This window comes from Sorex fumeus, unplaced genomic scaffold (assembly GCF_029834395.1).
Source record: "Sorex fumeus unplaced genomic scaffold, SorFum_2.1 ptg000011l, whole genome shotgun sequence".
Lineage (NCBI taxonomy): Eukaryota > Metazoa > Chordata > Mammalia > Eulipotyphla > Soricidae > Sorex > Sorex fumeus.
This window is the reverse complement of record NW_026606068.1, coordinates 5,640,290-5,662,450: the sequence shown is the minus strand read 5'-3', so window position 1 is coordinate 5,662,450 and position 22,161 is coordinate 5,640,290. Positions and strand designations below refer to the sequence as shown.

General features: G+C 56.2%; 1 protein-coding gene across 1 annotated transcript in view; it reads left to right on the top strand.

Moving 5' to 3' along the window:
- Positions 1-19,217, top strand: part of SLC25A33 (solute carrier family 25 member 33) — a 28,226-nt gene extending 9,009 nt beyond the window's left edge. Inside the window, exons 3-7 of the mRNA XM_056110991.1 lie at positions 10,463-10,540; positions 12,058-12,158; positions 13,257-13,323; positions 17,106-17,386; positions 18,743-19,217. Coding sequence (XP_055966966.1) covers positions 10,463-10,540; positions 12,058-12,158; positions 13,257-13,323; positions 17,106-17,386; positions 18,743-18,945 — 730 coding nt within the window. The 3' untranslated portion in view covers positions 18,946-19,217. The remainder of the gene's footprint in view (positions 1-10,462; positions 10,541-12,057; positions 12,159-13,256; positions 13,324-17,105; positions 17,387-18,742) is intronic.
- The last annotated feature ends 2,944 nt before the right edge of the window (positions 19,218-22,161 follow it).

Here is a 22,161-nt window from a genome sequence, read left to right as displayed (position 1 = left end):
AGTGCCTGTGTATTTTAGGGATTCTGCCTAGGAACCTCCCGTGAGTCCCAGGCGCCCAGGCCAACTGTGGGTGAGGGAGCGCGATGGGGAGGGCCAGGGCTCCAGACACACACAAGAGGCGCCGGCTTGGGTGGGGGTCGGCCCAGTCGGGAGAGGGGGCCCAGGACGCCCGCACCGTCCTGCATCCCCTGGTGCCGTGACACGTCTGTGCCGAGGAACGCCGAGTGCTGGTGACAAAGCAAAACTGGGACGGGTGATTTGCCAACTTCACTCGTGCGTTCAAAATGAACTTCCTCCTCCGTTCTTGCCAAATACCTGAATATGGGTCTCAAGGTCGGGAAGGGGAGGGCGGCTGGAGGGTGACGGGGGCGGAGTCTCGGGCTGGTCCTGTCCTGCCCGCTTACCTGCCTGACCCAGTTGGGACCGTTAAAGGGGGCCGCTGCCTCGCCCCTCCTGGCCCTCCCTCCTGCCCTCCTGCCGCCTCCCCACCCCTCCCCCACAGTCCGGGTCTCGCAGGCCAGCCCCTGGCTTTGTGGGGCCATGTTCCCCATGCCTGCCGTCCACCGGGGTTTCCAGGATGCACAGAGACAGAAGCTGGGGTTCCAGTCTTGTTTGGGGCTCCACACTCCCCGGGATGCTTCTCGCTCGGCAGGACCCGGGGCTGGCTGTGGGTTTTGTTCCCCAGGCTGCTGAGACGACCCTCACGTGTCTTCCACGGTTGAACTGGACAGCGTGGTTCAGAGGTGCAGAGAGAGCACAGACTTTGAGTTTGGGGGACTCCCATGCAGCGCTGTTCCAAGGGTCCTCCTGGCTCGGAGCATGGGGGCCTCTCCCAGGGATGCTCTGGTGACCGGTGCAGAACTCGGGAGGGGTCCCTGAGCCCCCACCCCCTGGGCTGTCCCCCGTTCCAGGAGCTTTGATCCCAGGCCCAGTCGTGCTGTAAGTGGGGTGGGTGAAGGAGCCCCAGGGTGATGGCATTGCAGAAGCACTTGGCGGGGAGACAGCACCCGTTGCAGGTGTGAGGCCCTGAGGTGGAGGCGGAAGCCGGCAGAGGTGCACGCCCCACTCCCAAAATCAGCCATTGGGGCCAGAGCGGGTACCACAGGGAGAGTGTTTGCCCTGCACGCGGTCAACCCCATAAGGTCCCCCAAGCACCACCAAGGGAAATTCCTGAGTGCAGAACCAGGAGTAACCCCCGAGCATCGCTGGGTGTCACCCAAAAAGCTAAAACAAAAAACAAAAACCAAAAGCTAAATTCAGCCCTGTATTCTGTGGATCCTGGAATGAGATCCTTTTGTCAAACCACTTACTCCGGAGTTACACCAACATATAAAGGATAAGAATGAGTAAGAATAATTTTTTTCCACATATTAGAAAAATGTTTTCTAGGGCGAGAGTGATACAGTAGGAGGGCACGTTGCCTTACACGCAACTGACCTGGGTTCAGTCCCCAGCAGCACCCCAGATGGTCCCCGGAGCCCTTTGTAGCCCGCCTGCCGCTCTGAGCTGCGTCTGCCCCAGGCCCTGCTGTACGCTTCCTGGGAGTTAGCGGCCCCGGAAGCTTCTCTGCTGCCAGGCTGAACCCCGCAAGTGGTTGCTTAGTACAGCATCCGCAGGGTGACAGAGCCCAGTGCATTGCAGACCCCTTGGGGCCAGCTCTCCTCCCAAGGGGAGACGGCGCTGTCTCCCCTCGCTCCTCCACCCTTCACCCTCCTTGCAAAGCTTGCTCTCAACTGGAACTGACCTTTCTCTCTCTCTCTCTCTCTCCTTTTTCTTTTTCTTTTTTTTTTTTTTTTTTTTTTGCTTTTTGGGTCACACCCAGCTTATGCACAGGGGTTCCTCCTGGCTCTGCACTCAGGAATTACCCCTGGCGGTGCTCAGGGGACCATATGGGATGCTGGGAATCGAACCCGGGTTGGCCGCGTGCAAGGCAAACGCCCTCCCCGCTGTGCTATTGCTCCAGCCCCTCTCTTTCCTTTTTGAGTCACACCCAGCGATGCTTAGGGGTTACTCCTGGCTCTGAGCTCAGGAGTCACTTCTGGCGGTGCCCTGGGGACCATATGGGATGCCGGGGATTGAACCCGGGTCGGTGTTTGCAAGGCAAACGCCCTCCAGCCCGTCCTATTGCTCCGGCCCTGTGACCTTTCGTAGATGTAATTTTTTGGGGGGGGCCACATCCGGCAGTGCTCAGGGCTTACTCCTGCGGGGGCCTGGGGGACCATGTGGGGTGCTGGGCAAACATGTCCCCAGCCTAGTGGAACTGACCTTTCAAATGCAAGCGGCATTTGCGTGTGGCCAGTAAGCTGGTTCACCTCCGGGAACCATCTTCTCTGCCCAAGCACCACGCACCTTTGCGTTCTGAATTCAGTTACTTGAGAAAACAAAAGGTGTTACTATGCTCTTCTTTTTGGTGGGGGGTGGGGCCCACACCAGGCAGTGCTCAGGGCTGACTCCTGGCTCCGTGCTCTTTTTTGATCACTCCTGGCGGGGCTTAGGGGACCAACCATAGTGGCTGCTGGGGATCGAACCTAAGAAGTATACGAGGTGAGCGTCCTGCCCACTGTGCTGTCACTCTGGCTCCTGTTCTCCGTGATTCAGTTTACTGAGAGGGACAGTGATATGTCTATTTCAGTCTCTGCTTGTAAATGTCTTTATTTTAATTGACTCTTGGCCTTTTACCTCAGAGCCCTTCCCAGCTGTGCTTCCGGAACTCAGGGCCTGCCCCCCTCCGTGGTTCTCAACTGGCCACACAGATAGTTCAGTGCTGGGCCCTAGGGGGCCAGGCCTGCACCCCACCTATGCCCACGAGCTGTCTCATACGCGGCCCAGACTCTGTAAATTATTTTATTTTATTTTATTGGCTTTTTGGGTCACACCCACTGATACTCAGGGGTGAGGCCTGACTCTGCACTAAGCAAGTCTCCTGGCAGTGCTCGGGGGACCTTATGGGATGCCGGGGATCAAACGCTGGTCGGCTGCATGCAAGGCAAATCCTTCCCCGCAGTGCTATTACTCAGTCCCCGCTTTGTAAATTTTTATCATTTAATCTTTTTTTTTGTTTTGTTTTTTGTTTTTTGGGTCACACCTGGCGATGCACAGGGGTTACTCCTGGCTCTGCACTCAGGAGTTACTCCTGGCGGTGCTCAGGGAACCGTATGGGATGCTGGGAATCGAACCCGGGTCGGCCGCGTGCAAGGCAAACGCCCTACCCGTTGTGCTCTCTTTCCAGCCCCCTTAATCTTTCTTTCCTTTATCAGAACTCCCATCCAGACTACTCAAGTACCTTCTTAAATTCCCATTTTCTTTTGGGCTGCTCCCGGCCGGGCTCTCCATACTCAGGAATCAGTCCTGGCGGTATTGGGGGACTCTGGGGTGTCTCGGGTTCAAACCCACGTCAGCTGCGAGCAAGGCAGGCACTCTTCTGCTGTCCTCTCTCTCTGGCCCCTGTTTTTGTTATTTTCACGGTACCTTTTTGAGCTGAAACACGAGAGTCAGGAGCCAGTATCTCTCTTTCACCAGCCGGGGCTGCGATCCATCAGATCTGTCCAGGGCTTTATCTGGATCAGCCTGGGCTGTGCGAGTTAGGACCCACGTGGGCGCGGGGGCAGGGCTGCCCGAGACCCGCTTTCCTGTGCGTTTCTTTCCCCAGTGAAAATGTCCGCGACTGTCCTCTGGATCAGGGAACCTCAGCCCGGACCCTTGGTGGCTTGTTTTGAACGGGAAGCATTCCATTTATAGCAGGGACTCGATGGTTGGAGACAAGTTTTGTAAACACCCCGCTAGGTTAGAAGTTCGAATTATGTAAGAGATCTGACTTTTTGCCCACTGTTAATAGCGTCGCTATGGAGACAGGCTCTGCCGTTCTTAAAAGGCCTGAGTCACTTGAGGACACGCGTTCCCTGCGCGTTCTGCGTGAAAGACATCCAGCTCCTGAGACCCGGAGCTGCCAGCCCGTGGCCAGTGACACCTGGGGCCACACAGCCTCGGGCCTGTCAGAAGCCTTGAGGGGCTGGAGCGCAGCCCGGGTATGCGGAAGCCCCGGGTTCGATCCCCAGCCCCACACGGTCTCCCGAGCACCACCAGGAGCAGCCCAGCACTGTGGAATATGACCCTCCCTCTCAACCCCCACCCCCCCTAATTAAAAAAAAAAAAACAGAAAGAACAGGACGTTGCATGGTACTGTGCATTTGCAGAACTCTATCACAGAGTGTATTACCAGGGGTTGGCTACTTCGGGGTATTACTTGAAGGTGTCGCTCAAAGATCTTGACTTTTTAAATTTCTTTTTTTGGAAGGTGGGGGGGTTCATACATGGCGACGCTCAGAGGTTACTCCTGGCTCTGCACACAGGAATCACTCCTGGCAGCGCTTAGGGGACCATATGGGATGCTGGGAATCGAACCCGGGTCGGCCACGTGCAAGGCAAATGCCCTACCCACTGTGCTGTCAGTCCAGCCCTGTGGTGGTTTTTTTTTTTTTTTTTTTTCTGTGGGGGCCATACCCAGCTGTGCTCAGGACCACTTTTGGCGGCTCTGGGGAATCTTCCCCACTGTACCATCTCCGGCGCTAAGGATTTGGGTTTCAAGTCGAGGCCTCCCCAGCCGTGCTCAGGGGCTTGTGGCGATGCCCATCCTGGCAGCTGGGAGTGGGGGCACAGGGCCGAGCTGTACCAGGGACCAGACTAGGGACCTCGTGAGAGCAAGGCCTCGCCTGAGCGTCTCCCTGACCCATGGCGAATCACCTTACTTAGACGTGTGATCTTGACCTCGTTTATGACAGTAATTTTCAGTGACTCCTTAGTATTTCTATACATATGATCATATTGTGTAATTTTACATTTTCTTTCTTCATCTCGACACCTTTCGTTTCGTTTTTTCTTACGTATTCATTAGCCTCCTGTTTGTTGGTGATTTAGGGGGTGGGGGCCGTACCAGCAGTGCCTCAGCTCCCAGAGCCAAGCTACCGTTGAAAGGTACAAATACAGAAACAAAATAATAACAGTAAAGAGGGGCTGGAGCAGTAGCACAGCGGGGAGGGCATTTGCCTTGCATGCAACCGACCCGGGTTCGATTCCCGGCATCCCATATGGTCCCCCGAGCACCGCCAGGAGTAATTGCTGAGTGTAGAGCCAGGAGGAACCCCTGAGCATCACTGGGTGTGACCTAAAAAGCACAAATCACAAATCATCCTGTTATTCGTCGATTGCCTCGAGCAGGCCCCAGTAACGTCTCCTTCATCCTAGCCCTGAGATTATATCCAAGGCTCTTTAGGAGAATGAGACCCATCATTGTTACTGGTATTTCGCATATTGGGTACGCCATGGGGAGTTTGCCAGACTCTGCCGTGTGATCTACAAAGCAAAAAAAATAAATAAATATATAGATATTATTTCAAGCTACTGAAATATTTTACCAGCAAGAGAAAGAGAGGGGCTGGAGCAATAGCACAGCGGGGAGGGCGTTTGCCTTGCACGCGGCCGACCCGGGTTCGATTCCCAGCATCCCATATGGTCCCCTGAGCTCCGCCAGGAGTAATTCCTGAGTGCAGAGCCAGGAGTAGCCCCTGAGCGCTGCCAGGTGTGACCCAAAAAGCAAAAAAAAAAAAAAAAAAAGAGAGGAGAAATGCTCCGTCTTGCACTCTGAGAATCTAGCCAGGCAAAGCCCCAGCTCTCTGAGGAAGGAAGGATCTGGGGGAATCTGTCAGCAAATAAAGGGGCCTGGGATGGCTCCATGGCTGGAAGCACCCGCTTTGACCACTTAAGTCTGCTCAGCCCACGCGTTTGCTCCCTGCCGCGGCTCCACATGCCTGGTAATGGCCCAGTCACTGTGCCATCTCGAGCCCTGGTGACCGCAGAGCGAGCAGTCCCCAGGGAGCCTGCGTCGAGCACCAAGTGTCAGAGCACCCAGGCGAGCGCTTCGACCTCAAAGGCTGAGAATGAATTGCGCCTTCGCCTGGGCTGTGGAGCGCGCGCTCCCCGGGAAAGCAGAAGTTGCCTGAAATAGGAGTTGGCAGGGGCCAGAAAGAGAGCAGCAGGTGGGCCTCTCGCCTGGCATGTGGCTCACCCAGGTTTGGTACCCAGCACCCAGTATGGTGCTCTGAGCGCCACTGGGAATGATCCCTGAGTGCAGAGCCAGGAGTGGGCCCTGAGCACCCTCAGGTATGGCCAGGAAAACAAAATAAAACACAAATTGGCCAGATTTGCCTCACTATTAGCTTTTTTTTTTTTTTTTTTTTTTTGCTTTTTGGGTCACACCCAGAGATGTTCAGGGGTTACTCCTGGCTCTGCACTCAGGAATCACTCCTGGCTGTGCTTGGAGGACCATTATGGGATGCTGGGATTGAACCCGGGTTGGCCACGTGCAAGCCAGACACCCTCCTTGCTGTACTATGGCTCTGACCCCCACTGTTAGCTTTACAGGAATCTTTTCCGAGCAGTGAAAGGTTGTTCTTTACCTTTGGTATCAAAATGAAGATAAAGCCTCACCTCAGCTCCCACAGACAAGGCGAGTGTGTGTGTATGTGTATGTTTGGGGGCCACACCCAGAGACACTCAGTGGCAGTGCTCGGGGGACCATGTGGGACACTGGGACTGAACGTGGGTTGACCACGTGCAAGGCAGACTCTACCCCTTTAGTTTTGAGCTCCGTCAGCTTAGAAGGTGTCACGGTGCAGGCACAGTTTCCCACGTGAAGGAAAGTTCTCAGCAAAGGAGATTGGATCAGTGTCGAGCACGACCCTCCAGAGCACCACCAGGTGTCACCCCAGTGGCCCCCAGCCATGCTAGGGCGTCCCCCAATACCCAAAGTAAGAAATCTTTATTAAGATCTTTGATTGGGGGCTACACTCAGTGGTGCTCAGGGATCGCTCCTGGTGGTGCTCGGGGGAGCCAGACATGGTGCTGGGGGTGGAGCCTGGTGGACCCCAGCAAAGGAAAGGCCTCCCCTCCTTCCTGTCCCCCCTCCCCAGAAAAATAGTCCTTCAAAGGGCTCGGCCCAGGGCATGTACCTTGCAGGCACTGTGTGGCCCCGGGCTCAGTGGAGAGGCCCCAGTACCACCAGACGTGGCCCTACAGCCCCCACAACGAGCAGCACTCGTGCCTTGCTCCAGCACCCAACCATTGGGCCACCTGGCTTCCTGCCCGGGAAGTGCTCAAAGAGGAGCCTGGTGGGGAACGAAATGTGCCGGTGGGTCCCCTGGGATCCTGAGAAAGTCGCGCCATTGAGAAGAACGAACTTAACAAGCCGAGTGGGAGTGGAGAAAGGCCTTGAAGGAATGGACCCTGCATCCTTTCGGAGCCGTATTTAATTCTGTTTGTGCATTTTCCGTGGACCACACCCAGCGGTGCTCACAGGGCCGTCTTGGCACCAGGGACTCAGCTGGGTTTAGTGACGTGCAAGGCAAGCGTTGCTCACTCTACTACCCCCCTAGCCCCTTTACAATTTTTTTTACTTATTTTTTTATTTTCCCTTTACACTATTTTTTGGGGGGAGGGGGCAGTCATACCTGGCAATGCACAGGAATTACTCCTGGCTTTGCAGTCAGGAATCACTCCTGGCAGTGCTCAGGGGACCCTATGGGATGCTGGGAATCGAACCCCGGCTCTGCCGCGTGCAAGGCAAACGCCCTCCCCGCTGTGCTATGGCTCCAGCCCTTCCCTTTACACTTCATATCAGCACTGTGGCTTGCAAAGCTGTCCGTGAGGATTTGTTACTGGCATTCAGTATCCCAACACCAGTCCCACCATTATCACCTTCCCTCCACCATTGTCTGCCAAGTTTCCTGACCACCCCTCAAGCCTGCCCTCATAGCAGGCCCTCAGTAATTCATTTCCTATTGCTTATCAATAATTCGCTAACAGAATGATTAAAAACTGCCTCTTTAGAGGAAAGTTAGTGAAGATTGTTGTGTCTCACCCTGGAGCCCTTACTGAGCGATAGTGTGAGCGGTTACTACTGAGATGTTGCTACAGGGTGAGCCTTCTGTTTTTTTGTTTGTTTGTTTTGGTTTTTTTTTTTTTCTTTTTGGGTCACACCCGGCGATGCACAGAGGTTATTCCTGGCTCATGCACTCAGGAATTACTCCTGGCGGTGCCCGGGGGACCCTATGGGATGCTGGGAATCGAACCCGGGTTGGCGGCGTGCAAGGCAAACGCCCTACCCGCTGTGCTATCACTCCAGCCCCATGGGTTGATGTTTTGTTAATTGAGATTGGATGCCCGCTGTATCACATCCCATCCAGCCCAGTTTACCAGTGTGGTAGAGTTTGCGATGTCGCTCTAGGAAGTCCAGACTTTTTAACGGAGCGATGCAGCCGGAGTTAAGGTTCTAACCGGGTGGCAGCACTGGGGCATGTGGTGACAGCCAGGAGGTGGGGGAGGGGGCTCATCGGCTCCACGAGAGCCTGGAGGTTGCATCACCGACCCACACACCAGGTGTTTCAGCGGATTAATTTCTGACTGAGGCTCCTCCCGAGCAGTGGAGTGTGGCTGGGAGCACGGAGGCGGTTGCGGAGTGTGGATGTTTCCTGCTGCTCTGCTCTTGCTTGGGCGGGCACTGGGCTCACCCGCCCCGGGGGCCCCAGACGCCTCAGCCTTCCGCGGGGTCTGGAAGAATCTCAGTCTCTCTCTCTCTCTCTCTCTCTCTCTCTCTCTCTCTCTCTCTCTCTCTCCCCCCATCCCCCCTTATAATATGTTATATATAACATATATATATATATATATCTCGCTGTCATCACGTTGTTCATTGATTTGCTCAAACAGGCACCAGTTAACGTCTCCATTTGTCCCTGCTGCGTGCCAGAGTAGCCTGATGGCGTATTGGGGGCTCTTTCGGTTTCAGGGGAATGAGGACTGTCATTGTTACTGTTTTTGGCATATCGAGTACACCATGGGTAGCTTGCCAGGCTCTGCCATGCAGGCAGGATACTCTTGGTAGACTGCCAGTCTCTCCAAGAGGGGTGGAGGCTTTTGGGGCTCCAGGAAATAATATATATATATATATATATATATATTGTGTATAGCACTGTAGCACTGTCCTCCCGTTGTTCGTCGATTGGCTCGAGCGGGCACCAGTAACATCTCACAACAAATTGTGAGACTTGTTGTTACTGTTTTTGGCATATCAAATACGTCCTGGGTAGCTTGCCAGGCTTTGCCATGCAGGCGAGATACTCTCGGTAGCTTGCCATGTTTACACCCGAGACTCCTGCTGCCCCTGGTTTGTGCCAGCATCGTGGGTGGGAGGTTATCACCCCCTTCAGGAAACACTGACCAGGGTCATATTCTAGGCCCAGGGTAAATTGAGCAGAAACACCATCCAAAACAACTCGAGTCGGTTTCTCCATGCATCTCGTTCTGGGACACGTCGCATCCTCAGGCATGTGCCCACCAGCCTTGGTAGGATTTGGAAGCGGGTGTCTACACACGAGGCGGGGGCTTCTCGGAGGCCGCACACAAGGCAGGGCCGGGCAGACGCTGCCCCTTTGAAGTCGAGGTGGCTTCTTCGCTCTTGCAGGATTTATACCTGAGGATCTTTTTCTTTTTTCTTTTCTTTTTTTTTTTTTTATAAAGTTGTTCACAATAGTTTAACTTTGCATTCAATATTCCAACACCAGTCCCCCACCATAACACCTTCCCACCACCATTATTTCGAATTTTCCCACCATCATCCAAGCCTGGAGCTATGGCTGGAGCGATAGCACAGCGGGTAGGGCGTTTGCTTTGCACGCGGCCGACCCGAGTTCGATTCCTCCGCCCCTCTCGGAGAGCCCGGCAAGCTACCGAGAGTATCTCGCCCGCACAACAGAGCCTGGCCAGCTCCCCGTGACGTATTCGATATGCCAAACAGGTCTCACAATGGAGATGTTCCTGGTGCCCACTCAAGCAAATCGATGACCGACGGGAGGACAGTGCTACAGTACTACATCCAAGCCTGCCCCAAAGGCAGATCCTAAATAATTTATTTTGTATTGCTCATATGAATAATCTACTAAAAATGATCCCAAAAAGTTTCCTTGAAGAGAGTGTGTGAAGATTGTCATGTCTCCCCCAGGAGACATTTAGCCCTTGTACTGTGGTCCATTAGATGGCAGCTGAGTGCTCCAGGAATTCTAAATTTTTAAATAGGGTGATACAGCTGTGGTTAAATTTTTAACTCGATAGTGACTTTGGAATCCGGAGGCATCCCTGCAGTGTGTTGCTCTCTTAGATTTATTTGTGAGTCTCAGAATCACCGTGTTAATGAGTTTCTGTGGCCCCAAAGGTAGTTGGTGGGCGTGGCTGCCAGGCTCCCTGAAGATCAGGGAGGTGCAGAGAGGTCGCCCTTTCCCAACTCGGAGAGCCTGGAGGTTTCATTCGCAAGACCTGCATCCCTGGGCCTTTCGGTAGATTCGTTCTCATGCGGCGATTGGTCACGGGCATGTACCTGAGGATCTTAACGATGCCCCTTTTCTTGTCTGTTCTTTAGGTCAATCTTGGAGAAAGAAGGACCAAAGTCACTCTTCAGAGGCTTGGGTCCAAATTTGGTTGGAGTTGCACCATCCAGGTAAGCATCTCAGCTGGCTCAGGGGGTTGGGGATGAGAAAGTGACAGCCACAGGCGTGCGCATGCCCGTGCGTGTGTGTGTCTGTGAGAGAGAAAGAGACACACATGCCTGTTTGGACCGTGTGTGTGTGTGTGTGTGTGTGTGAGTGAGAGAGAGAGAGAGAGAGAGAGAGAGAGAGATGCCTGTTGGTATTGTCTCCTGGTCAGGGACTCTGTGTGTGTGTGTGTGTGTGTGTGTGTGTGTGTGTGTGTGTGTGTCAGAGAGAGACAGACAGACAGACACCTCTTGATTGTCTCCAGGTCAGGGACCGAGAGAGAGAGAGAGAGAGAGAGTGTGTGTTTGTGTGTGCGTGTGTGTGTATTTGTGTATTTGTGTATGTTTGTCCCGCAGCTCTGGCAGGTCCGATGCTGCAGATGTGTGTGTGTGACAGAGACAGACAGACAGACACCTCTTGGGATTGTCTCCAGGTCAGGGACCGAGAGAGAGAGAGAGAGAGAGAGAGAGAGAGAGAGAGAGAGAGAGAGAGAGTGAGTTTGTGTGTGTGTGTATTTGTGTATGTGTGTCCCGCAGCTCTGGCAGGTCTGATGCTGCAGATACGTGTGTTGGGGGTGTCGAGGGGAAGCAGAGTGTTGGGGAAGGGGGAGAAGATGTCTCTCGAAATTACTCCCAGCAGGGTGGCAGGTGCAGGATTCCTCTTTCTAACAAGAGAGAGAAGCGTTTCCTGCGGGGGAGGCAGCTGCTCGCCCTTCCTGGCCGTGGGGGCTGTTTGCCATGGAGAGGCCTCCAGGCTCGCTGACGTCCCAGAGACCAAGCGAGCTCTCTGCCTGTCAGCTGTCCTGATCTGGGCGACACCTGTTGGTGTGAAACAGGCCCAGCTCCCAGCCTGGAAGGGGACAGAGTTGAACAGTGTCAGCAGGAGCGCGTCAGGTGCCACAGTCCGAGGCTAAGTTGGAAATAGATCCCGGGCCCGTTGCCCAGCCAGGGGGAAAGCGGCTCTTTCCCCGACGTTGCTGGTGAAGGAGCAGGAAAAATCCTCCCCAGCTGTTCAGCAGCCAAGAGGGGGCCGGCGGGGAGGACGGAGAGTGGGTTCGGGGAGCACCTCTGAAGACACAGATGAGGGCTGCTTCCATGGTCCCTTGGTCAGCCCATCGCATCCAGTCACACGAGGCACGCACAGGCCGTTGTGTGCGAGTGTGTTTCAGAAACGTTGCAGGTACGCAGAGTCACGGAGTGTGTGGATCAGTGGCCCAGCACTTCCTTTGCGAGTGTGAGGGCTTCCCTGGCATCGCAAAAGCCGGGGGATGCTACCGTGGGGGTTGGTGCTGAGGGGGCGAGTGTCTGCGGAAGGCAGCGTGTCGGTGGAGCGTGCGTATCCGCTCAGCCCAGTTCCTGGAACGCCTCGGGACGCTCTGGGCCGTTGGAGGGCGTCTGGAGCCGGCAGGAGCACGTGCAGTTCTCCTTTCAGGGTGGCGTGGCCCCCGCTTGGCCCGCGAGTCACCTCCTGTTCGTTCTCGCAGGGCCGTGTACTTCGCATGCTACTCCAAAGCCAAAGAGCAGTTCAACGGCATCTTCGTGCCGAACAGCAACGTGGTGCACATCTTCTCGGCGGGCTCTGCAGGTACGTGTCCGGCCCGTGCCCGCCCCTCGCCCTCCCGCACAGACGCCTCCCCGGGAACCGACAACACTTGAGACAACACTGACGCTGCCTGTTTTGCCCCCCAGGAGCTTACTGTTGGGACCGGTGGGTCAGGCGGATGTCGCGGGTGGCTGGGATCCCAGTGCCTTTCTTTCCTTGGCCCTCCAGAGCTCTGGCCCCAGCCCCCAAATGCTCGCGCTCTCCTGCGTGCGACGGGGCGGTCACTTTCTGCTGACGGAGCGTGCTTCCCATGTCCTCTCGGCTCAATCACAATAATCACGACCATCCTGTTATTCGTCGATTGCCTCGAGCAGGCCCCAGTAACGTCTCCTTCGTCCTAGCCCTGAGATTTTTTTTAAAGGTGCCATATTCAAGGCTCTTTCAGAGTTAGGAGAATGAGACCCTTCGTTGTTACTGGAATTTGGCATGTTGGGTACGCCACGGGGAGTTTGCCAGACTCTGCCGTGTGGGCAGGTTACCGTCGTTTTTCCGAGTCCAGCTGCTTTTCCCTAGTTGCTGCAGGTGCAGGGGGTCAGCACCTATCCCCGAGGCCTGCAGCCCCCTGGCAGGGCAGGCGCCCCTGTTCTCCTCGGAGTGACTACCTTGACTCAGGGCTCTCCCTCCCCTGGGAATGCGTGGCCACAAAGATAGGGTTGTAGGTTGCAGGACAGGCTGTCGCGTGTCACTCTGTTAAGGGAGAGGTATTTTATTAACGTGAGACCGGAAGTGACATTCTGCCTCGTGCCTGCCTAGAGGCTGCATCCTGGTGTCCCCGCGTGGCATCTCAGAGATGCCCAGTTAGGGCCGGCCACGTGGCCCAGCGACAGGGAGCACGCGCCCCCAGGTTCAAGGCCACAAGCTTGATCCCCATACAGACATGGCGAGGTGTGGGCCCTGTAGACAGATAGACAGACAGCACCCATCTGAGCCCCTGGAGGGCCTGTGGCACACCTTCAGGGGCCACTGCAGTGCCCAGGGTGCCAGCCCCCGGCTCGCCGCACTGTGGCCTTGCTGCTGGCATGGGTCGGACTGCCCCCGGGCCGGGCTGTGTGTGACAGCCTTTTCTGTTCTCTCTTGCAGCTTTTGTCACGAATACCTTAATGAACCCAATATGGATGGTTAAGACCCGGATGCAGCTAGAACGAAAGTGAGTTACTATGGTTTCCTGAAACAGGAGTTTGGGGGCCCCCCACCTTCAGCGGCCACCTGCCTGTGTTTTGTGCGACAGCGGCACGTGCAGGGTTGAGATCCGTGGTGAGCCAGAGGCAGCAGACAAGTCCCGTGGGGAAGGACGCTGGCCCTGGGCAGCCCAGCCCACCCGAGGGGCCCCGCAGTGCTCACCCCGCGGTGGAGGGCAGAGCGCCAGGGCTCGGGCTCAGCTCCAGTGTCTGCCCTGCACTCGCCCAGGGCGCCCCGTGGCATCGAGAGGGAACAGGCAGGGAGCAGGGCGCACCCCGGAGCCATGTCCCCAGCCCAGGGAGCCTGTTCTTAGGACAGACAAGCCAGTCGCCAAAGCATTTCACAGGAATCGCAGTGTGATGGTGAGATCATCTCATCCGATGTAGTAAATGGCCCGGGAACGTGAAGCGAGTGGTGAGGGGAACGTTTTGTGATGGATTCCCCCGGGGCACTTGAGATGTGCCTGGAAACTGGCACAAGGCAGCCCCTGGAAGCTAGTCCTGTGTCGCCCTCACCTAGCCGGGAGAGAGCGGGGCAAGGGCGCCCCCTGGAGGGAGGCTGGAGGCCTCGGCCAGCAGTCACCCTTGCCTCCTCCTTCCCTCATCCGCTGTGAAAGAACCTCCTTTGGTTGGTTGTTCGTTTTGGTTTCTTGGCCCCGCCTCACCATACTCCAGGTGACTCTTGGCTCTGCACTCAGGAATCACTCCTGGTGGTGCTCAGGGGACCGTTTGGGATGCCGGGGATGGAACCCAGGCCCTGCCCATTGTACTCTGACCAGCCCCCATCGGAAAGAAGCCCCAGCCCTGACCACTCCTCCGCATCCCGTTCCCATCAGGGAAAACCCTCGTTCCTCGCTTGACACTGGGCCCTCTGCAGTTTCCAGGAAACCGCCGCGTTTTGGCCTTGTCCCCCTGATGGGCTCCGCCTCGCAGGGGGCCTCTCCCCACGCTGCCCAGCTGTATCTTCTGTCCTCAGGTCACTGCCATCACAGTGACCACAGTGACATCTGCTGATGGCAGGTGTGGTCATATTCTGTGCAGATCACCTGGCAGTAAGTTAAATGAGTTAAACATTATTCTCTATTATAAAGAAGTGCCCTCATTGTGGGGAAATAGTCCCCACGGAGGAAACGGTACAGTGAGTTTCCAGATCATCACCCAGAACTATGGTCTGCGTTTCTGCGGGGTGGGGGGGAGGGGCAACTCAGAGGGCCTCAGAGCTGGGCCTCAGGCCACAAGGCCTGCACGGGCCACTGAGCTCTACCCCAGGCCTGCATTTCCGCATTCTTCCTTTTGCATGTATGTAATCATACCCCTTCGTGTAAAGATGGTCATTTATTTGCTTGTTGACCTTGTCTGTGACTGTGTCTCCCCGGTCTGGAGCACAGACTTGGCCTGCGTGAGACCCCAGTTCATTTCCTGGCACGATACAGTCCTCTAAGCACCACCAAGTGTGGCCCCCCAGCACTGCCAAGAGGGGGAGGGGCCCAAAAGTGAACAAAATCAGCATTTCTATTAAGCCAGGTCTCTGCGTTCTTTTCACGGACCCTGGAAGGACCCATATTGGGGACGCTGCGCACCTAGGGGTGGGTTTGTCAGTGCAGGTCGCCATGTCCGTGGCACCTCTGAGGAAGCGGGAACAGGGCAGGCCCTGCCTCCACTGTCAGTCCCAGGCCAGTGAGATGAGGGCAGCACCTGGACACAGAGGCCCTCGGAGGCCTGGCTCACCGCTTCTTCCACTCCCAGGATGAGACCTGAGCGCCCTGCTGTGTTCACGGGTCAGGGGTCAAGTCTCAGCATTGCCTGCACCCTCAGTAAACGCTGCTGGTGCCTCTGGTGCAGGGTGTGTATGTGGGGGGGGGGGGGTCTGTGCCTTGCCTTAAGGTGGATTTTGAGGGGGGCAAGCACTAAGTTTTTGTTTTTCTGAAAAGAGGGCAATGTGTCAGATAAGTTTGGAACCTCTGAAATAAACAGGACTAAAGTGCTTCAGGAAGAGCCTGCAAAAGGCAGTGAGGGTGCTGGCTTTAGTTTGAGAGTGTGCCGTGTGGTTGGTGGGTGACGTAGGGATGTATGGGGAGCGTCTGAGAGTGGCGGGAGGCCTCGCTCAGGAGGAGGGCGGGCAGGGTGGGTGGCCACTGCTTGGGTGGCATTCGGAATTTGAACTTCCTTTTCCTTGTATCTTGATTTTTGTTTGTTTGTTTTGGGGCCACACCAGCTATGCTCTGGGCTTACTCCTGGCTCAGTGCTCAGGATCACTCAGGGTGGTGCTGGGGATCATATGCTGTGCTGAGAATTGAATCAGGCTTAGCCACGTGCAACACAAATTCCTTGATACCGTTTTCTCTCCAGCCCTTGGGGTTTTTCTTTTCTTTTCTTTCTTTGGTTCTTTTATTTTGAGGGGGTGGGTGGTCCCCTGTGGGGCCCCTCCTAGTAGTTCTTGATTCGCTCTTCGGGCCTCAGGTGCCTGGGCCACCGCGGCAGTGCTCAGAGGGCCTTGGGTTTCCAATGGGATCCCCGTGCTCGCTCTCTCCCTGGCCGCTGCTTTTCGTTGTTGTTAACTGGACCGTCCCTTGGGCTTATTTTGATAGCAGTGGCCGAGAGAGGGGGGCCCTTCGCCGCCTGGAGACACTGGTGATGTCTGGGGGCAGCTTTTAACTGTCACAGCTTAGAGAACTAGGTGGGCGTGCTCTGTTCCATGGGCACAGCCAGGGCACTCGGCCACGTGCCAGGTGTCCAGGCTGGGAAGTCCGGGTCAGAGGGTGGTGTGATTGGCCGCGGTTAGGACGGGGCCGGTGATTGGCTGGCCGCTAGTTAGGACGGAGCCGGTGATTGGCCACGGGTTAGGACGGGGCTGCTGATTGGCCGCGGGTTAGGACGGGGCCGGTGATTGGCTGGCTGCGTGTTAGACGGGGCCCGTGATTGGCCGCGAGTTAGGACGGGGCCAGTGATTGGCTGCGGGTTAGGACGGGGCCGGTAATTGGCCGCGGGTTAGGACGGGGCCGGTGATTGGCCGCGGGTTAGGACGGGGCCGGTGATTGGCTGGCTGCGTGTTAAACGGGGCCGGTGATTGGCCGCGAATTAAGACGGGGCCAGTGATTGGCTGCGGGTTAGGACGGGACCGGTGATTGGCCGCGGGTTAGGACGGGGCCGGTGATTGGTGATTGGCCGCGGGTTAGGACTGGGCTGGTGATTGGCTGGCTGCATGTTAGTCGGGGCCAGCGATTGGCCGCGGGTTAGAACGGGGCCGGTGATTGGCTGGCTGCGTGTTAGATGGGGCCAGTGATTGGCCGCAGGTTAGGACGGTCCTTGTCCCGGCTTAGCAAGTAGAGCAGCGTCAGCTGTCAGACCCCGGAGCCCCAGTTGCATCAGGGAGTCCTTTTCCCCCGGGGTCAGGGACAGGGGCAGCCTCTCTGAAGGCCTCTTTTGTCCTGTCTGTGTTGACTGTCGGAGCCAGCAGAGGAAGGATGGGGCGGGAAGCCGGGGGACGCGTGGCTCCGGCCCTGGCTGTGGGCCCGGGGCTCCTGCACCCCGAGGGTCGCGAGCGCCTCGGGGCGAGAGCACTGTCCTTCCTCCCCCACGCGGGCAGCGCGGTGTCCGTCGCACCCTCCGGGACGAGATCCCGGCCCGGGACGGGTTCCCGTGGCATTTGCACGGACACAGGCCGGGGTCGGGGAGGACCACCGAGCCGGGCACCCAGCCCCGGGGGCGTGGAGCGGGCGCTGACCGGCCCGCGTGGACCTTCTCCGCGCAGGGTGCGGGGCTCCAAGCAGATGAACACGCTGCAGTGCGCGCGCTACGTGTACCGGACCGAGGGCATCCGCGGCTTCTACCGGGGCCTCACGGCCTCCTACGCCGGCATCTCCGAGACCATCATCTGCTTTGCCATCTACGAGAGCCTGAAGAAGTACCTGAAAGAGGCCCCGTTCGCCTCTGCCACCGGCGGGGCGGAGAAGACGTCCACGAGCTTCTTTGGACTGATGGCAGCCGCTGCTCTCTCCAAGGGCTGTGCCTCCTGCATCGCGTACCCCCACGGTAGGTGCTCGGGGCTCGGGGCGCAGGGCAGCTCACGGGTCAGCTCGCTGGCCAGTGCCCAGAGCCACGCGTGCACCGAGGACAGGGGGGCAGGCAGGCCAAGGTTAGAAAGGAGGGTGGGGGCGCACCCAGAGCAGGCACTGGAGGAGGGAGCACACACGGGTCGGTCAGTACAGGGGTTAAGGCCCTACCAGGCTGCAGATGGGCCCAGTGTTGTCCCTGCGCAGGAAGCCTCGGAGGACCCTCCCCCACCCCAGCACTCCTGGGGTCCTTAGCAAGAAGGAGCCCGATGCTCTAGGGCCTTTTGGGGCTCACCACCCGGCCCTCGTGTTCAGCCGCCAGCCCGGCAGGCCCAGAATTGGCTGGCAGAGCCGCTGGGCCTCTGCACTAGTGGGTGCCCCCGGCCCCGCCCTCCAAAGAGACTTCTCGAGGATACTGGCACAGTGTGTAACTGGTTGGGAATAGAAAAAGATTAAAGTGTGTGTGTGTGTGTGTGTGTGTGCGTGTGCACGCGCGCGCACATTCTTGGGGTTCGACCTAGGTCCCCTGCAACAATGGCTTACGCTTGACACTCGGCCTCCTCCTTGGCCCTAAAAGCATAAACTCTTTAAAAATAAGCCCCATCAGTACATCCGTGCCCCATCTTCCTGGGCCTTCCTGCCAGCTGGTGTTTTTGTTTGTTTGTTTGTTTTTTGTTTTTGTTTTTTTTTTCCAAAATCATCTCCCCTAGATTCTGGGAATTAAGAGGAAGTCTCATTCACACTCAGGTCTTCGAAGTTCTTTCAAAGTTAGCAATTTTAGGGACTGGAGTGATGCCCCTAAAATCGCTAACTTTGAAAGAACTTCAAGCGGGTAGGGCGTTTGCCTTGCATGCGGCCGACCCGGGTTCGACTCCCAGCATCTCATATGGTCCCCCGAGCCCCGCCAGGAGTAATTCCTGAATGCATGAGCCAGGAGTAACCCCTGTGCATCGCCAGGTGTGACCCCAAAAAAACAAGGCCCTCCCGTTGATCGTCGATTTGCTCGAGCGGGCCCAGTAACGTCTCCATTGGAGACTTTGTTGTTACTGTGTCTGGCATATCGAATACTCTCTGTCGCTTGCCGGGCTCTCCAAGAGGGGCGGAGGAATCGAACTCAGGTTGGCCATGTTGGCCGCTTGTAAGGCAAACGCCCTACCCGCTGTGCTATCGCTCCAGCCCAAAAAAGCAAAAACAAAACAAAGTTAGCGATTTTAAGTCAGGGACCTGTTAGCATCTTTGACGGCCTCCATCATTCTAGAGGTCGAAAGTGTTCTAGAAGGAACATCCCCTTCCGTCACCCCTGCCTGGCGTTCCTAACCCGTGCTTGTGTCCGCAGAGGTCATCAGGACGCGGCTCCGCGAGGAGGGCACCAAGTACAAGTCCTTCATCCAGACGGCGCGCCTGGTCTTCCGGGAAGAAGGGTACCTGGCGTTCTACCGAGGACTCTTTGCCCAGCTCATCCGGCAGATCCCCAACACGGCCATCGTTCTGTCCACTTACGAGCTCATTGTGTACCTGTTAGAAGACCCTTCTCAGTAGCAGGCCCGAAACTTGTGCTCTAGAAGAATAAAACTGAAAAACTCCAGAAAAAAAAATTTTTTTTTTTTTCAGTTGATGTGTAGAATGTTTGAGACTGAGACACAAAGGCCACAGACTGGCTGCCCCGAGCAGCTGCCGGACGTCGCCTTGGAGCCTGGTTTCTGGACAGTGACACTCGTGACTTAGAGTTCGTTAAAACTTTTTTTTTTTTAACTTAAAAAAAAATATCCAGGATTAAGCTGCATTAAATTAAATCATGCTATTTAATTTAAGTATGAATTTGGCTTGCGTTCTCTTTTGCGTTCACGGTGCCGTAAATGCCAGCCGAGGGCTTCTGCAGACCGGCCTTCAGCTTGCTTCCGACCCAAGGCCCGCTGCCTAGCAGGGCACAGGTGTCGCACTTGGCAGCTTTGCACAGACTGAGCCCGGCCTCCCCGCTCTCTTCCTGCCACCCTTGGACATTTCCAAGCCTCACCTCTCCGGCCCCAAGCACTTCAGGCTGCACCCCTTTTTCTGACGCCCTTCTCTTCTTCAGCGCGAACCCCAAAGGTAGACATTTTCCAGAACTGTGCCAGTTGCCATGCTTCGGTTGGTGCTTCCGAAAGGCGGGTGCAGGTGCCCTGGCAGCCCCAGCTGTGGCCTCCTGGGCCGGAGGGTGCCGCCCAGCGTCCCCCCCTTGAGCTCCGAGCCATACTTGGGTCTCTCCTGCTTAATGAGGAGCAGACGCAAAGTTGGGAGGTCGCTGCCCACCTGACCGGAGGGGTGGTGTTCCCTGAATACCCGGCTCAGAGTAAAACAGGCTGGAGAGAGAAGGTGCTCTCCTTGCACGACTCCTGAGCACTGCAGGGGTAGCCTGGCTAATTCCCGCCACTCCACGGCCCAAGCAGCGCTGCATCCTTGGGCCGTCAGATTGAACTGCAGGCTCAGTCGGCCAAGAATTTCCATGAAGAACCCTCAGCCTCCTGAGTACACCTGGAAGATGCCCTCGCCCCCCAAAAATAAGCAAAACAAAAATAAACTCATAATGAGAAATGGCCCCATTGGGGGACTTGTAGGGGAGCCTCTCCACCAGTGCTGGGGACCCCGGGGATCAAATCCAGAGGCGCTGGCATGCCGGGCATGTCTCAGGTTTTTGCACTATTTACCAGGCTCTGAGGGACTCAGTATTTATAGGGGTGAGGTGAGGGGTTGGTTTTTGTGCTCAGGACTTACGCTTGGCTCTGAGCTCAGAGATTACTTCCAGTGGAGCTCAGGGGACCATTTGGAATGCCAGAGATCGAACCTGGGCCAGCTGCGTGTATGCCAGCGCCTACCCACTGTGCTCCTTCCCCAGTCCGGGCCCCGCAAGGAACAGGAGGGAGAGGCAGGGGCAGTCAGGGACAGGCTTTCACATGCGGGGTCCACCCGAATATACCCAAGGCAGGAGAACTGAGAACCCGGAGCTCATCCTGCTGGCCACAGAACTCCCGAGTGCTCCCGTGTCATTCGCTCCAACTCTGCAAGCATGTAGGAGTCGCCCATCAGTGCTCCTGCCCAGCGGCCCCTGCTTCCTAAACGTGGCAGAGAAGTGGCTTCCATTGCAGAAGCTCCTTTAAGCTGTCGGGCCGTGGCACTTCGTCACAGCCTCTCTTCTTTGAACACTCAAAGGCTGAATGTCTCCGCACGATTGGATCGATCGGAAAGGAATCTTAACAGTTCCCTGCTTGCTCTTCGTTGAGTGGGTATGAGAATCTTTGGAAATCGTTGTTTCGCCTTTTTGAATTAATAAATTGGGTGCTGTCCTGCCGTGGCTGAGTTCTCTGCTTCTCCTGCATCGGGGCATGGGGATGGAGGAGACGGGCCTTTCCGTCCGAGAGGAAGACAGAAACACACAGAAGCAGACGGCGTTAATAGAGGAATCCCAGGGTTTACTCCAACTCTCTACCTCCTGGTTTCTTTTTTTTTTTCTTTTCTTTTTTTTTAATACCTATACACAAAAGACACATCTATAAAAAAAAAAAAAAAAACTTCAGAAACCTGATTGCTGAAACCAGGGATGCAGCTTGGTGGTGGAGCACACCCTTTGCATGTGCAAGACCCTGGGTTCGATCCCTGGGCCCTCCGAGCATGGCTAGATAACAGCCCTGGTAGCCCCTGCAATGACAAAAACAAATACAAAACCACCCCGATTGCTTAGCTGGTGTGTGCCAGGCACTGTGCAGGGTGTGACATGTTTTCTGATTGAATCCTGACGCCGGAAGAGCAGTGTCACAGGTAAAGCAGCCTGAGGGCCGCGTGGTCTGAGGACCCCAAAGGCTCAGACATGTGGTTACACAGACCTCGAGTTTTTTACTTGTGATCTCCCTTCGTGCTTGGTCTGTGCCTTTCCCAGAGGTCCTGACAGCGCCACACGGACAGTCACCCACAGTCACAGGGTCTGGGGCGGGGCCCAGGAAGGGTGTGTCCATCTCCCCAGGAAACAAGTGGCTGTTCCTTATGGTGATCGGGTTCCAAATCTGTGTCTGTTCCTGGACAGGCTGTGGCCGCTGCGACAGGACACCACCTGCCTCACGCGGGATATTCCACTTCTTTCCTGGCCAGATTGGGGGACAGATCAAATCAGAATCTGACATTCAAACCCATTTGTTGGTTTATTTTGGCGTTGGGACCTGTACCCAGTGTAGCTCAAGGGCTGTGGGGTTCCGAATGAAAACCAGGCCTCCGGCATGCAAACTCTGTGCTCTGGCCCCAATGGTGAGAGCCCTTAAATGCCTCTTCTGGAGTGTGGAATGTTGTTGCCGAACTCTTAAGCGCAAAAGACAGAAATACGGGGGGTTTTTTGGGGCGGGGAGGGAGGCGTTTTGCGTAACACCTGTTGGTGCTCAGAGGTTACTCCTGGGTCAGCACTCAGGAATTACTCCCAGCAGTGCTCAGGGGGACCATATGGAAGGCAGGGGGGATCGAACCCAGGGTGGGTCTCATGCAAGGCAAGTGCCCTAGGCGCTGTCCTCTTGCTTGGGACCCCCAGAAGGATTTTTTTTTTGCTTTTTGTTTTTTGGGGTCACCTGGCGATGCTTTGGGGTTATTCCTGTCCCTGCACCCAGGAATCACTCCTGGCGGTGCTCAGGGTACCATATGGAATGCAAGGCGGAACTATTGCTCTGGCCGGGTCCCAGAAATGTTTCCATCACGATCATTTTTCCCTCCCTGACCTCACCCAGCGGCTGCTGGCGGTTC